We start from the raw sequence: 15,855 nt of genomic DNA on the forward strand, positions 1-15,855 counted from the left end.
TGCAGCCCGGTGTTTCTGTGGCAGCCCTGGTGCTTAGGTTCTTGCTGTGCACACGGCATTGCCATGGCAGCAGGAGCCAGTAATGGTCCCTTTGCTGAGCGCAGTGCCCTGTGACTACTTCCCAGCACCCCCTCCCACCTGCGTGCCAGGGCATGTAGTCTGCTGCAAGCTTGGGCTGGCAGTGGGGCAGGGCTACACTTGCCAGAGTGCTCCAGACATGCAGACGTGTTTGTCGGCTACAAAGACCAAAAAAAGCTGATAACCAATAATGTCATCTCCTTTTATCAGTGTTGATCCAATAGCCAACTGATATATTGGGTGCATCCCTAGCTATTGTTGAAACCTGACAGTACTAAACAGATTCAGTTTACTTTAATTTTAGTGGATCAAGACAAGCTCTGCACATTGATGATTGAACTGGCAGAATATTGCAGCTCTTGTAGCAGTCAGTCGTTCAAACCAAAAGTTGGTGAAGCCTGTTGTGCCAAGTTTTCAGGTGAGAGTTTTTAACAGAAAATGTGATCCAAATTGATTTTGCCACTGCAAATAAATATTAGCATTTTATAAAGAGATGATCATCTTTTTAAAACAAGAATGTCAAACTCACCCTGAGCTGGATCCAGACTATGGCAGCTCTTCCTAAACTGGATACACAGGGCCAGCAGTGGGTTAGGGTGTGGGTGGCAGTGCAGGGCTGGGGGCCTACCATCAATGGCAATATTCACTGGGGTCCAGGGATCCTGAACTCTGCAGGAGGCCGTGCCACCAACTTCGGGTAGCCCCTTAAACTACCAACAAGGTGGATGGAATGGTTCCACGGGCTGAATCTGGCCCACAGGTTTTATGTTTGCATCCATGCCACAGGTTGGCTTCTCTGATCCACTAAATGGTGATCCTAGTATAAAGAGGTTCACGCATTTTGTCCCATTTTTTTTCAGGTGATGGTCATTGGTACAGAGCTGTTGCCTTGCAAGTTTCTCCTTCCGATGTGAAGGTAGTGTATGGAGATTATGGAAACACAGAAACTCTACGATTTTCTAAAGTGATGCCTATTACTGCGTGCCACTTAAAGCTGCCCTTTCAGATAATTAAGTGTTCTCTTGCAGGTAAAAGTACAACCACATACTTAATTACTTAACTGTGGTTATTTAGTTTTGATATAATTTATAGTTAATTCTTCTGTATTGATAATCTGCATCAGTGCATCTCACCTTCACTTTATTGAATGTGACTGCACCCCTGGCCGAGAACCACTGTTGGTGCTGTCTTGGTTTACTTCAGTGCTTCTCAGCCAGATTATGCTGCTTCCAAGTGAAACTGCCTCATGCCTGCTGCACAAACAGCCCAGGAAGGGCTGTCTTGGGCATGAGCATCTCCTGCATTAGGGCTCTTTTAATCTGCCTGAAGAAGACAGGAGCTGCCTCCTGTGCATCTGATCTGGCATCCCCTACACTCCTTCCAGAAACGGAAGTAGACAGTACAATTCTACCCATGCCTATTTTCAGGAGGCTCATGAAGTGTGCCAGACAAGGAAATACTGAACAGAATGAGGCAGCTTTGCTGCCTGCTTTAGGCTGATTAGAGACCCCTAGTGAAGGGGGAGCGCATAGGGCAGTTTTACCTGCCTGGTGGTACAGCACCTGTGAGGGGGCCTCATGGCATCCCGTGGTGCTGCAGAACCCTGTTTGAGAACCCCCGATTATAGATGAAGTCTCAATTTTTTTAGCACTTGTAAAGGTGATTTTAAAATGACTGCTAGAATATTTTTCTGAACTAACTTGTTCTGCAGGAGAAAAAACATATGGGAAAAGGAAATTACTCCTAATTTAATAGAAAATTGGAATATGGGTATTAACTTTAACTTTGCAGAGTACTTTCTAAAAGTTTTTACTTGTGTATAGTTAAAATTCAAATGATGGTGGAAAAGAAATTTTGCAGCCGTTTACAATCAAAGCTAGAACTTGGTTGACTTTTATTTTCCAGGGATTGTGCAATTTGATGGGGACTGGTCTGCATTAGTGACAGATTTGCCGAAAAGACTTGCATCAGGGAAGAGTGTCACAATTATGGTGAAAGGAATCACAGAGAATATTCATGTGGTATCTGTGGTGAAAAGCTTTGAAAATGGTAATCTAAACGTAGCTGACGGATTAGTAATGGGAAGTTTGGCCAAACCTTCTGCTACTGGAAATCCCAGTATTCTACCCCAAGGTAATATATTTTTTTTTTCCCACAAAAAGATACTCTGCTTCTAAATTCTGGTGTTCAAAAAAAGTGATATCTGTACATGTACCGTTATCCTTATGAAATCCCGTTAGGTTTAGACTGGCAGCATTTTTCAAACTATTTGAGTTTATGCCGTCTGACAGTAAAGTTGGCCACTCTTGTGCTCCCCTACATCAGAAGGTAAATTTTTGTTCAGTTGTTAGGTGCATGTGTAGCATTTACATGATCTTTACATGTCTGGAGAGTTGTGACCCACCTCCCCTGCTTCATCTCCCAAGGGATCGTGCCTCAGTGGGGGAAACACTGGCTTATAGACTGTTTAGCTAATTAACAACGGTTAATAATCACACTTAACTGATCTGTTTATTTCATTTTTTTTCATATAGAGCATGCCAGTGAGACTAAATGCTGCTGCACAGAATTAAGAAAGCAAGTAAGGTTTCAGATTTTATGTGAAGCTCCCACCTAATCTTGTGAAAAAATTAGCTCCCACCTAACCTCCTCTCCTAAACTTGTTGTTTTTTTTTAAAAATAGCTCAGGAAAAGACTACTTAAATTTCATAGCCAGTTACAAAATTGAAGAAAAGTGCATTGTCCAAAAAACTTCTAAAGCTTCCAATATTACCTTTTTAAAGTGGTGGAATAAATCAAAATGCCATAATAGGGTAGGGAGCAGGGGGAGTGTTCTTGGTCAGGTCCAAGTATATAACAGATGCCGTTAAAACTGTAAACTGGTAGATGACAAATGAGACATTACATTTGGGTATATACTTTAGATAAATGGCCAAAATTTTTCTGCTTATTTGGGGCTTTTTTACACATGCAAGCTATAGAACCATGACTCTGAACAGTTTTTATTCAACTTCAGCTCCAATTCTTGACAGCCTTGCAAATAATAATAAAAATAAGAGCTCAAATTTAAATTGCAAAAAAGATTGATTTCAAAAGTGCTTGGACAGATGCCCAGATTTGCCCAGAAAAGCAAAGATCATTGTTGTTGGTTAACAAGAACAAGTTTGGTATTTAATAAAGAGTATGACATTAATGCAACAGTGTCTTCATATACTGCTTTCCAGTTATAGGAGAACATTCGTATTTGCAAGGAATTTCGAACTTTCTGCAGGAGGCAGGGCCAGCTGCATTGGTGTTCAGAAATTCTTAACTGCTTTGGTAACTTGAGAGACTGACTCCCTCATTCTCTAAAAAGCAGTTGTAGAAGCTAGGGAAACTCTCTAAGAGTACAGATGCTAGGAATTTAAAAGCTGATGCATGGGAAAGCTCTTTTGTTATTGAACTTGCTTGTCTGTCTTCCACTACAGTCCTTTTCTCCCAATAGCATTTAGATCAGTAGCAGTGAGAAATCTTTCTATGTAGTCTCTTAACTGAACTTCTTCAGTTCCAATGTGATAGTAGTACATTGGTTCCCAGCCTTGGGGCATGACCCAAATCGGGGGGGGGGCGGTCCTCAGTAGGGTCACAACAGGCCCACACACACTTGCATGTGGCCCGGGAGTGGCGGGCGGGGCAGGGCTGCTGTGCACAAAGGAGGCAATGATGGCTACCCCAGTCTGCCACACTTAGTTTTCAGCAGCTCCCGTGGCTCCGTGTCGAGAGGTACTGTTGATAACCAATTTGGGGTCACAGCAAAAAAAAGTTTGGGAACCGCCGTGGTAGTAGGATTGGATGAGTGTAGAAGTCTGAATCCACCAAGATAGAAAGGGGTGTGGTGGAGGAGGAACAGAGGGCTTCCGGAAGTTACTTGGAGTTAGGTAGTCTTGGCCCAGGCCTGCGTTGGGGGAGATGACATTTATTGATGGGGCTACTTATTGCCCACTGGTCTGGCCTGTTGACCTCCTGACATCAGCGCTCATTTCAGCATCTTGTTTAATCATTTTTGAGTGTGTATATTCCCCTAAAAATTGAGGATTAGTCGAACTCAATGCACTTCTGTTTCATGCAACAGAAGAAAACCACTGACAAATAAGGAGAGGTGATTTGTAAATCTTCTAAATTGGCATAGGAACTTGGATGCTTCTGTAGTATTTGGAGTTATATTAAGTGCAAGTTTAAAAAAACAACACTTTTTATACGGAAACCTAATTACTAATTCTTTCTCTTCCCTCCACAGATTGAAAAACATGAGCAGATACTCCTCTTCCTTTTAAATAAATGTGTGGATCAAGACGGCCTTAGTGAAATGGGAAAAATGTTAGAACGCAAAGTCTGCCTGACTTGATGAATGCTGATATGCTTATATAGATGCATTATGTTGGCCATATTGATAAATTTGATGCTTCTTGCTGTTCTCATTCCTAGAACAGTACTTGTATTCAGGTGTTGAATTTCCTGTTAAGTGTTGTCTAAATATACTCAAACACATGGAATATTACTGTGAACGTGTACACCGGAGCCAAGTTGCAGCATGAAGTTTCAGTGCTGTGATTCCTTTGAACTGTAGTAATTTTTTTCGGCAGCTGTTTCTTTAACAACTTACAGCACATGCATTCTGAAATGCAAATTTATTTTTACTTTTTATGTATAGCAGGTATTTAATATTTGAGTGTGAAAAGAAATCTTATGTCAGTTGACTATCATGAAGAAAAACTGTACAGGTACCAATTTTTCCCTTTTAGTTTATTGAATATTTTAGTTCTAACTGGGGTGAAATTTATTTCCAGCCTTATTTTTCCTCTTTCATTTGCCACCAGTGTGTTTATAATGTGAATGACTACAACCCTCTAAGGCTTCTGTGAGATATGAATGAGCATTTGTGATCATTAAATTCAACCCAGTTTTTCAGCTAGTGGTTTAGTGCTTAAAAGCAGAAATTGAGAGTCCAGATTCATGGGTTCTGAGCTGGACTTCACTCCTGATCCTGAATCTAGATAAGTTGCTACATTCCTCATCTATTTCCCAGTCTATAAAATAAAGATACATGAAGTCCTTGATCATACTTGGATATTGTACCAGTGCATAGTATTTACTATCTTTATTAGAAAGGACACCTACTTTTCAAAATTTGGTACCATTATTGACTGTCTTTGCATGTAAATCAAGGGGTCAGTCAACAGAGATTGAATTTCCATCTCAACTTTAGAGCTTGCTTCAGTATTTGGAAAACTTTGTATTGCCTTTGCTCCTGTACAGCTACTTTTAGAGATGTAAACTTTTGACAATACTGCACAAGACTTCTCACAAGCATTGCAACCAATCTGTAGGAGGTAAGACAAACTGCATTACAATGCTTTGTTTGCATCAAAGTGCCACCAGTTTGTTTCACTCCTTTAGAAATTATGAGTAAAGCTTGTTGCCTTAATCAATCATGTTTGTACTATTTATTTTGAACAGTTTAGTACGACCAATAAGAAGAGAACTACTCGCAAGTTCATACTACTCCCAAGACCAGTTAGTATAGTCCTGTTGTTTTAGTTTCATACTTTCACTAACAGCAATTCTCAGTGTATATCCGTTACTGTTCAGAAAGTATGAAATGACTCGAATACCATTCAAATACTTGTTATATCCAGATTAAGCCAGCCTTCTGTATTATTTGTATAGCATTCTTTGTTGGTTCGAGTTGTGGAGAAAATATACCACACACTATCCCTGCCTACACTTTTGGCCTACTTGCATGGTCCAGCCTATTTAGTGGTCCATGTTTTAGCGACGTTAACTTGTGCAGTAACAGAAATAGGAAACTTCTGTATGTTACCTATTGCTACTTAAAGTTCACTTTTTCTTATAAAAATTGGCTTCTGTTTACTTAGTACCAGAATCTGTGATTAAAAAATTAATGTGTAAAACTTTCTTTGGAAGTCAGAAGATTACTGTGTTGCACATCTAACTCTTTACGTTTAAGAAAATAGAAAAAAATCACAAAAATCAAGTTATTTAAACCAAAGCTGGTATGGTAGATCTGTTAATTGTCACCATAAAGTTCCACTTTTCAAGAAAGCTGTCCCAGTAAATGTTTGGAGATAAACTAGAAGGTTTTCTTAGTGAAGAAGGGAATTGTTTCCCATATTTTTGCTGCAGTAGTTCCTGATTTCAGCATAAGAAACAAGGGAGCAACATTGCTGGGCCATAAGCCTTTCTGTACTAGCTCTTGCTGACTTCAGTAAGAGCTGTGAACATGTATCTGAGGGCTAATCTTATCTGTAGACCTTGGTGGAAGTAGAGGAGAATCTCTAATCTAGATATCTTCTTAAGGAGTTAAATCTAAAGATTTTAGCTTCTTAGATGCGAGAGAACCAGTAATACTTCGCACTGGTACAGCACTTTGTAATATAAAGATGATTTATCACTCTTTGGAAGTGGAAGGTCAGGATTATCTCCATTTTACAGATAGGAAACTGAGTCATAGAGGTGACTTCTCCAAGGTTACACAGGCAGTCTGTGGCAGAATTAGGGGCAGAACCCAGGTCTCATGACACTTGGCTGTGCTTGGACCACCAGTCCTTCTGCTGCTTGAAAATGCATAATCCTTGCTTTCTGTCTCTAGAGTTTGTTTGTGAAATGGTCTGAATTATCTATTAGTTTATATCTTGATACTTGATCAGCGTGGGTTTCTCCACAGCTTTGTCTTGATATAAGGGTATGATTTGGTTTCCACTTTATTTTATCTAGTGCAAAGGAAGCAGTTCTCAGAGTGACTACATTAGTTTTGAAATATTTAGGAGATGTCCTGTTTTGAATAACAAGAATTCTACTGAGTTTACAATTGCCCTAGTGAACAGTTAGTGAGGTTTTTTTCTGTTGTATAAATATTTGTGAAAACATCACAGTAAACTTTGAAATATTGCCAAAGGAGATGGTAATAAGCTAAGTTTTGCCTCTAGCTTCTGCAAGTAACCACAGCTTGTTCATCACCTTGTTTATATTTATTAAGCTCTGAATGCAGATAATTCAGCTCATAAAGTAATAGTATGCAGGCATTATACAAACTTTGCATTTCAAATGTTTGTAACCTTATTTAAACCTTACAGTAACTTAGAAATGGTGGGGGGGTTTGTTGAGTTTTTGAAGACCTCTTGAGACTTGTTATCTTGTATCTTGTTATCATGACTAATAAAATAATCTTTCCGTTTAAGATTCTTTCAATTTGTATCACTTAAAAAAAAACTTGGTCCCCTTTCACGCTGCATATTTTGGCATTCATCTAATTAAAATGTAAATGTTGTCTTTTAATGCGGGGCTATCCAACTTCTGAGTTTCTGGGGGCAACATACTGTACAGGCCACACACGGTGCACTGCACAGATGCTCCCCCAGATGCTTCATGCCATAATACTGGAAATGCCATCAGTAACTTCTAGGAATAATCATTTTCTTCCATAGTTTTTTTTTTTTTCCCCCCCTTATCTCACTATTCTTAAAACCTCTCTAATGCATAGTCTGATATAATCCTTATCCAGTGGGAGAGTTATGTAATGAGGTTGACAATCCAGAAGGAAGAATACTGGAAGAAGTAGCTCATTCATGGGATGGCCTACAGAGTTGCAGGACAAGAAAAAGGGAGACAAGAGAGAAATGAGCAGTCAAAATGCAACATGCTTCAGATGTACATGTAGAAATGCAAGGAGTATGGAAAACCATACCAGGGAGAGGAGCTGGCAGGCCTAACCATATAGAGCCCTGGCTTAATTGGTATTATTACAGAGGCTTAATGGGACAACTGTTGTGACCTGGAGCATCAACACTGATGGGGTATACTCTGTTTCAGAAGGATAGGGTTGGGGTAGAAATAGGAGGTGGTAATGTGTCATGTCAAAAAATATATTCATCTGTGTTCTCTGTTCCAGAAGGAAGAAAGTAGATCTGAGTCCATTTGGATTTAAGATAATATCCCCACTGTACCTACCCCACTTTATGTGGGGATTGTTACTGACAGCCAAACCAGGAAGATGAGGCACTCTGCAAGGGGATGACAAAATTGTCCAAATACTATGCAGTCATACCACTGATTGTGGATTTTAACTTTTCCTGATACCTGCTGGAAGAATAATGTAGCCAAACATAAAATGTTGATTAAATTTCCAACTTGTGTGGAGGACAACTTCCTCCTCCAGAAAGTTGAGGATACAATTAATTAGGAAGTTGTCTATCTCAGATCCTGAAGGTGTAAAAGTGTTGGTAAATCTGGGAGAAAGTGATCATGATAAGATGGGGTAGAATTCATGGTGCTAAGGCAAGGAAAGCATGAGGTCAGCAGAACTAGGACTGGATTTCAAAAGGGCATATTTCAACTAACTCAGAAATAATAGGCAAGATCCCATAAAAGGATAGACTGAAGGATAGAGGAGCTAGTATCTTCTAAAGGGCTTGGTATTAAAAATTCAGTGAGAAACAGTTTGACACAATGGAAGCTAAAAGAACAGCAGGAGACCAATGTGGCTACCTAAAGGTTTTGGATGCCTCAAAAGGAAAATATACAGGCATGGGGAAGATGGGCAAGTCACTTAATGAAGCATACAAAGGAGTAGCAAGAACTTGCAGGGACAAAACTAGGAAGGCAAACACAAGTAAAAAATGAAGTATACCTGCTGACAGAAGTTACAAGAGAGGATTCTATAAATACATGGTTAGAAAAGCATGACCAATGAAGCTCTGGGTCCACTGCCAAATAGCCAGGGTGAGCTTTTCAGAGAAGATGCAAGAAAGATGGAGCTACTCAATGGTTACTTTAACTCAATCTTTAGCTGTTTGGGTGCAGATTTTTCTTTTTAAATAATTAGGAAGAGGAAAGGCTGAGGGTCAAGATGATAAAAGCAACAGTCAAGAGCTTTTGTTTAGTTTGAACAAGTCAACAGGGTTTAATGAACTGAAGGAAGTGGCAGAAGGAATTGAAAGAGTCTGGCTATTACATTTACTAGATTGTGGGAGATATGCAAGGTACCAGAGGCCTGAAAAAGAGCCGATGTAGCACCCCTCTTTAGAAAAAGGGGGAAACCAGGGAATTATAGACCAGTTTGTTTCACATCAGTACCTGGGAAGTTACTGGAGCAGCAACTATAAAATTGTAAGTCCATCTTTAAGTATCTGGAGAAGAGGATGATCACAAGCAGGCAGCATGGTTTTGTGAAGAACAAATTGTGCCAAAAATAAATAGTGGTCTTTGTCAAAGTAAATAATTAAGTGGATGAAGAGGATGCATTGGATATAGTGTAGTTGGACCTCAGGCTTTCAACTAAGGCCCACATGACCTCAAAAAAGTGGGAATAGGGGCTAGACAAAACTACAGGGTGGACAGATGCATGGTTTACACCTGCAGCAAAGCATAATTATAAATAAATCAGCATTGGAATGACACCAGGTTTCAAGTGGAGTCTCACAGAGGTCCATCCTGGGTCTAGTGCTATTCAATATGGCTGTTAATGATTTGGATGCTGGACTAAAGAGCTTCCTGAGCAAACTTGCAGATGACCTGAAACTGGGAAGGATTGTTAAGCCCCCTAGTCGAGGATAGGAGTAGAATTAAGAAAGATCATGGCAGATTGGGAAGCTGGGCTAGAGAAAACTGAATGAAGGTCAATGTGCACAAATCCAAGATGCTATGCTGGGGAACAATTATATTGTCAAAGCACAAGTACACTATGAGTGATAACTGACTGGGTGATAGCACTGTGGAGAAGGATCTTAGGGAGTTGGTCGATGGCTTATTCATGTTGAGTAATACAGCTGCAAAAAGTGCAGTATTGGGCTGTGTTAAGAAAAGCACCAGGTGGAAAAAAAGGTATTAGTGCTGTGATTCAGCACTGGTTAAGTCTCATCTGAAATATTTGTGTTTTAAGCTCTAAATTTTAAAAAGGGCCTGGGGAGTTGGCTGGTTCAAAGGTGGGCAAATAAAATGATTGAACAGGTTGGAAGGCAGGCTGTACAAAGAGTTTGAGAGAAATAAGCATGTTTAGCTTGTGAAGAAGAATGATTAATGGGGTACATGGTAACGGTCTTCAAATATCTGAATTCCTGTCATCAAGAAGAGGGAGGTCACCTTTAGTTCCTCACTGCAAAAAAGTAGTACAGCCATGGCTTGACATGGCAGCAAAGTTGGTTTAGCATGGTTATCAGGAAAATCTTCACTGATAGAACAGTGAGGCAGTAATCTGCCTAGGGGAATCTCCTTAATTGGAGCTGTTCAAGAAGTGATAGGATAATAATTGATTTAGGGATGATTTGGAAGTAGCAATACCTGGAGTGTGCTGTGACAAACAATAGTTGGAAATCCCTGCACATGCATTGCTCAGAGATCACAAGAAGAGCTCTGCAGCCCAGAACAGCTGGAAACTGGAGGTGACCAAGCTCAGCAGGAGGACAGTAAAGCCGAGCTCCACAACTGGCTTGCTTATAAAAGAAGATTAAAGACGTTGGAATAAGCTTACAGAGAGGATGTGAGGATGGAAAAAGGAATCCTGGCTCCAGTCATGGTGTGATATGCCTGGAATTGTTTGCTATCATTTTGCAGAACGGGGGGAGGGGAGGATGGTTTTCCCATGCGTCTAAGCTTTGCTGTTTATCACATGAGGCTGTGAAGGAATTTTTCCCCTTCTACTACTATAGGTGTTGAGGGAGGGAGTTCACATTCCTCAGAAGCATTGGGGGTTGCCTGTAGCCAAAGTTTTGACTGGGGTGTACCGATACTGGGACTGGGAGGAGCCCAGGGGGTCTGGGCTACAGGGTCTTGCTCTTCTGCCTAGGGTCAGACCAGTTTCCACATTTGGGCTTAGGAAGGAACTTTACCCTGCTGTCATGGACTGTCACTGTCTTCTAGCAGGGCTATGGTCTTCCTCTTTGGACCTGTCCTTGCATTAGCAGGCTATCGGCAACACCCTTGTTCCCCTCCTTCACCTGTGAAAAGTTGGGGGGGGGGGTATGTTTTCATCATTGTGCATGTTGGTTGTTCACAAAGGTTTTAAGAAAAGGTTAGATGAACACTTTCTAGGACAGTTTTTAGATAGGGATGGGTGTTGGACTAGATGACCTTCCTAAGATTCCTTCCAGCCCAGTTTTTAATGATTCTAATGTATATAGTGATCACCTAGGCTTAAACAGAGTCTTGCTGATGGTTCAGGATAGAAAGATTCAGGAAGATTCAAGTAATGAAGCTTGGTTTTTTTGTTTTGTCTTGTTTTTTTGGTTTTAATTAATGTCATCTTTGCCCTAGAATTCCAGTGCAGTTTCAACACACCAGTTCTGAGAAACTACGCAAGAGCAGCTATCAAATAAAACGGGAGATTAAAGTGAATTGCTATTGGATTGTAGTAAACTGCAAGCTTAAGGGCTGAAACTATCATGCTGCCTCTGGGAAATGCATGAGTTCCCGTGTGTAGAATATAAAGGAGAAGAACAGAGGGCTGTGACAGGCCATAGATACCACTGACTATCCTAAGCCCCAAATCATGCTGGCTGGTCCACTGCTTAGCAAACACTACTTGTGGACAGCATATTTTCTGCTGGGTTATGCTTGAAGTCGAGTGTAAAAGGTTAGTATGTCAGATTGTATAGTGCTTGATAACATTAGGCTGTTTGTCCTCTAGAAATGGATGGATTGCAGCCTTAGTTTTGCAGCTGGCAATACTGTAGCCTAATAGATTGCGTGTTACCATTGATGGATTGATTTTTTTAGTCCCCCCTTGAACAGTATCTGGTATTTAAAAACAAAGCTTAAACAGAAATGGTTCTCCCTGAGAGGTGGGTCATGCATTATTAATTTCATATTAACGTGCCAGAACACCTATTGAAGGGCATCCACTCCTGTTACTCAAGTCCTAGCCATATGCCTTGCCCACAAGACTATCTTTCCTTTCCATATACCTTCACTGTGTTTTGTCTCCACTCTTGTCTGCTGCTCTAACATTTGTTTCTGTTGGATTTACAAAATAAGCAGAGCCATGCACTGTCATTATCTGAATAAGAGAACACCAGTAAGTGGTCTAGTAATGTTGCTTTGTTGACATCATGGGGCTCTATGCAGATGTTTCTTTTTTTTTCTCTAATGCAAGAACAAAAGCTGGGAACCCTTAAGTTTTCTCTGGCATGTCTTAAAACAGAAAAGTTAAAGTACTCGCCTTAACTGGTAGTTGTTTTCTATTTATGTGTAATCTTCCTCCAATTTCCTAAGAGGAAAATTCTCTTTGGTTCTAATTCCAATTACACCCTATTGTGTATATTCAATATTAGGAGTCACTGCATTTCATTGTTGCATAATTACCTCATTACTGTTGCAAACTTACTATTAAACTTCTAATGCTTAGGTGAGGTGGTTAGGTAGAGCAACTTGAGGGTCTGAATTCCATTTTAAACTCATAATTTTCCCCACTAGTTTCCTGCCCTGATGCAACTTATCCATTGGAGATGCTTCCTTGCCTTGGAGAAAAGATCATTTATCCCCTGGAATTAAAATAGAGACATTATCCTTCACTTCTTGAAACTCACATTTGTCTGTTTGCCTGCAATGGAGGAAACGGTTCATTCCTCTTTACAAAGGTTATCTTGCTATTCCCTTATGCCCTTCCTCTCTTGTCTCTTTAGCTTTACGTTGTCCGGAGCAGATGTCTGACATAGGCATGTACAACACCTATTGAAATCTGCCTTTATCCTGGAGCCTCTGCCAGTACAGTGCGAATACATCTCCAAAGGCATATAGCCTGTATAGAACAAGATACTAATCTGTATATCTGTTGTAGGCCCTAATCAATGATTGGAAATACAAAGTTTAAAGCAGTGGTTTTAACCTTTTTTTTTTTAATTTGCAGACCCCTAAAAAAATTTGTATGGAGATGCCAGACCCCTTTGGAAATTTCAAATGGAGGTGTTGATCCCTTTGAATTGTAAGCGTGGCTATTCAGATGCTTCTGATTGAGCAGCAGCGGTTGACATGGTCTGCAGATCCCCAGGGGTCCACGGACCACAGGTGAAAAACCACTGGTTTAAAGTAAAAAGTTACCTGGAATAGAGAAGCAGAGTAAGGATGATCTGATGTAAGAATGAAACCCACTGACAAACATAGCTACTGCTATAGGATACACTGGCAAGTTTATTCCAAAGAAGCAGAAAGCAGTGCTAAAACTGTTTTAATACTGAAACGGTTATAATTTTGTACCGGAGCTGTTGCTAGTCTCCTAGGAATACTGAACTCTCCTCCAATGTAGAAGGGAGGGTAGAGTTGCACTTTATAGACTAATGAATCAGAGATGCATAAGAACACATAAGCTTTGCTTTTGAAAGCTTGTGTATATTTGATTTAGTTAATCTTTACGGCGCAACTCAACCCTGCCTTCTATATGACTTCAGGCTACCGCTGCTTAACTACCTCTCTCTCCTCCTGTAATGTGGTGGCACATCACAGGCAAGAGCCCAGAGCCCTTCCCTGCTCCCATTTAAACCAATGATGAAATGCCATTGGTTTATAGATTGGGCCCTCATTATTAGCTGACTTTGAAGCTGGCGCTAGCTGCTGTTTTTTTTTCTGTTAAGAACAGATTTTAGAGGAAATGTGCTGGGGGTTTTTTTTTAATTACTTACCCAAAGATCTCCTAATAAGCCAAGACTAGCAGGCATGGTGAGCATGCAGACATGCACCTTTGGGAAGGAAGTGCATTGTACTGCCCCGTATGGACCGGAACATCATAACGTTCAGCCAGAAAAGCTGTAACCAGGTGTTTTTTGCCAATGAGGGACATGGTAACAGCCATGAAGGTATGTATAAGAGTGGCTGCACTCTGAAAAGAGGGTGCATGTGTTGGGGCGAGAGAGAGGAGGGGTAGTGCTTTCTGTCTGCTGCCAAAAGAAGAAAAAAACAGAAAAGCAGTGTCATTTGTTTAAAAAATGGAAAAGCCTATGAACTCTGCTCATTATATCTTGGTGTCTAAGAGGGAATTGTCACAGCTATCGCTAATGGTTGAGAGACACCTTCAGCACAGTGACTTGTATCAGATGAACATGGTGTAATGAAATAATGGAAGGAAGAGAGGATGATGGTGCCAGCAGGAAGCAGGCACTGGAATGAAAGTACTGATTTCCTGCTCCAGTGGCAGAGTCCCTGTGGATTTCAGTGCATGTCAAAATGAAGTCCAGGCATCACCCGGAGGAAAAGCTCTCACTGGGTTCGAAATCAGGAAGACCAGAGTCCCATTCCTAAACTATGCTTTTATTTTATTTGGTGAGCTCAGATACCTCACTTTATCACTTTAGTCTCAAAAGTTCTGTCCCTTAAGAAGGGGTTAGTATGTCATGAGAATTAGCTTTTTATATTTACAAGCATTGAAAACGTATACAATGAGAAAAATGAATGAATCCAAAATGAACTTGCTAAGGTCTGAGACTGAGAGTGACAATGACTGCAAGCACATGTGAAACGAACTACTAGTATTAGCTGAAGGGAGAGAAACCTAACAAGTAAAGAGAGTGGAAGATACCTATTTGCAATGCTTTCAGTTAGGGGGAAAATTAAAAAAAAAAAAAACAACCCTAACACCTGGGAAGGGATGCAGTTCGAGAAGCAATGTCTCATTCCAAAGGGGCAAAATTTGGAGTCATATGAAGAGTGCTGGTGGTAGGAGGTCAGGGTCAGGTCTCGCATCTAGTTCTTACCAGAAAAGAGCGTATTGCAAAGGATAAGGAGGATGTGCAAGAGCGGACGGGAGCAGCTCGCAGGACAGCAGGGCTAATGCATCATCACGGAGAGGGAGAGCATTGAAGGCACACGGAAAAGAAGCCCAGGGGGCAGCATGCACTAAGACATCGCAGAGCCGGGAGTAAGAGGATTTGATCTGTTTAAGAAAACTCCATCCAGGTGCGTACAGTGGAACAAGCACCCCTCCGAGAGCGGGAGCGGGGCAGGCTCTGACCTATTTTGTAACGGTGGCAGCTTAGCAGGGTAAGGACTTGGGCTCTGCCAGCTGGGGCCTGCCTCCTGCCTCTCTCCTGCCACCAGCACCTTCCTCCTCCCTGCTTTAGTGACGGAGCAGCATCGCTTGGCGCCGGGGGCAGACGTGACCTGTGCCCCTGGGCTGCCCCCGAGCTTGGGTTCAGCTCCTCCCAGCGCAGCCGGATTTGTGCTTTCTGCTCCGGGGAGGAGCGCCCCTGCGCTGGGAGGCGACGCCCGGGAGGTGTTCCCGCCCCTGGGCCGGGCTGCCCGGAGCCGGGAGGAACCGGGACCCGCCGCTGCTGCCGGTGAGTTGCGGGGCGAGGGGACCCTGGGCCCTTCCCCCGGGGGAAACTGAGGCCCTGGCATGGAAGCAAAGGGACTTGCCCAAGGCGACTCGTGGGGCTAGTGGCAGAGCCGGCCCAAGAAGTCCGAGGACGGTTCCCTTTGCTGCTGGGGGAAGCACCGCGCATCAGTGCAGGCCCAGTCTCTTCAGCTGGACATCTTCAAGAGGTCCCCTTGCTGCGGTCACTTGCCCCCCTGTTGTCTTTCCTGCTTGGGGCTGGGGGCTGGACCCGACAATCCTGCCAGGTCCCTTCTGGCTTTGCCATGTGTGAAGCCACCCGCTCCTTCCCAGAGCAGGGACAGGCTCGACCGTCTGCTGCACGTGTGCTGGGGACGGTCACTTCGCTGCGGCTCCTGGCACCTCCGCAGCCTGCCCGGCTTCGCGTGCGGGAGCAGAGTGGCATCGGGCTGCCCGAGGGCGAG

General features: G+C 42.1%; 2 protein-coding genes across 5 annotated transcripts in view; both read left to right on the plus strand.

Moving 5' to 3' along the window:
* The window catches only part of TDRD1 (tudor domain containing 1), a 43,929-nt gene extending 36,625 nt beyond the window's left edge, over positions 1-7,304 (plus strand). For all 4 annotated transcript variants that reach the window (XM_014525832.2, XM_025192141.1, XM_025192138.1 and 1 more), the window contains exons 21-25: positions 383-496; positions 939-1,106; positions 1,984-2,211; positions 2,613-2,659; positions 4,355-7,304. In XM_014525832.2, coding sequence (XP_014381318.1) covers positions 383-496; positions 939-1,106; positions 1,984-2,211; positions 2,613-2,659; positions 4,355-4,462 — 665 coding nt within the window. In that variant the 3' untranslated portion in view covers positions 4,463-7,304. The remainder of the gene's footprint in view (positions 1-382; positions 497-938; positions 1,107-1,983; positions 2,212-2,612; positions 2,660-4,354) is intronic.
* Positions 7,305-15,299: 7,995 nt separating this feature from the next.
* Positions 15,300-15,855, plus strand: part of VWA2 (von Willebrand factor A domain containing 2) — a 56,628-nt gene continuing 56,072 nt past the window's right edge. Inside the window, exon 1 of the mRNA XM_006035939.2 lies at positions 15,300-15,395. The gene's annotated coding sequence lies outside the window, so the exon portion shown is untranslated. The remainder of the gene's footprint in view (positions 15,396-15,855) is intronic.

Source organism: Alligator sinensis, unplaced genomic scaffold (genome assembly GCF_000455745.1).
Source record: "Alligator sinensis unplaced genomic scaffold, ASM45574v1 scaffold1026_1, whole genome shotgun sequence".
Lineage (NCBI taxonomy): Eukaryota > Metazoa > Chordata > Crocodylia > Alligatoridae > Alligator > Alligator sinensis.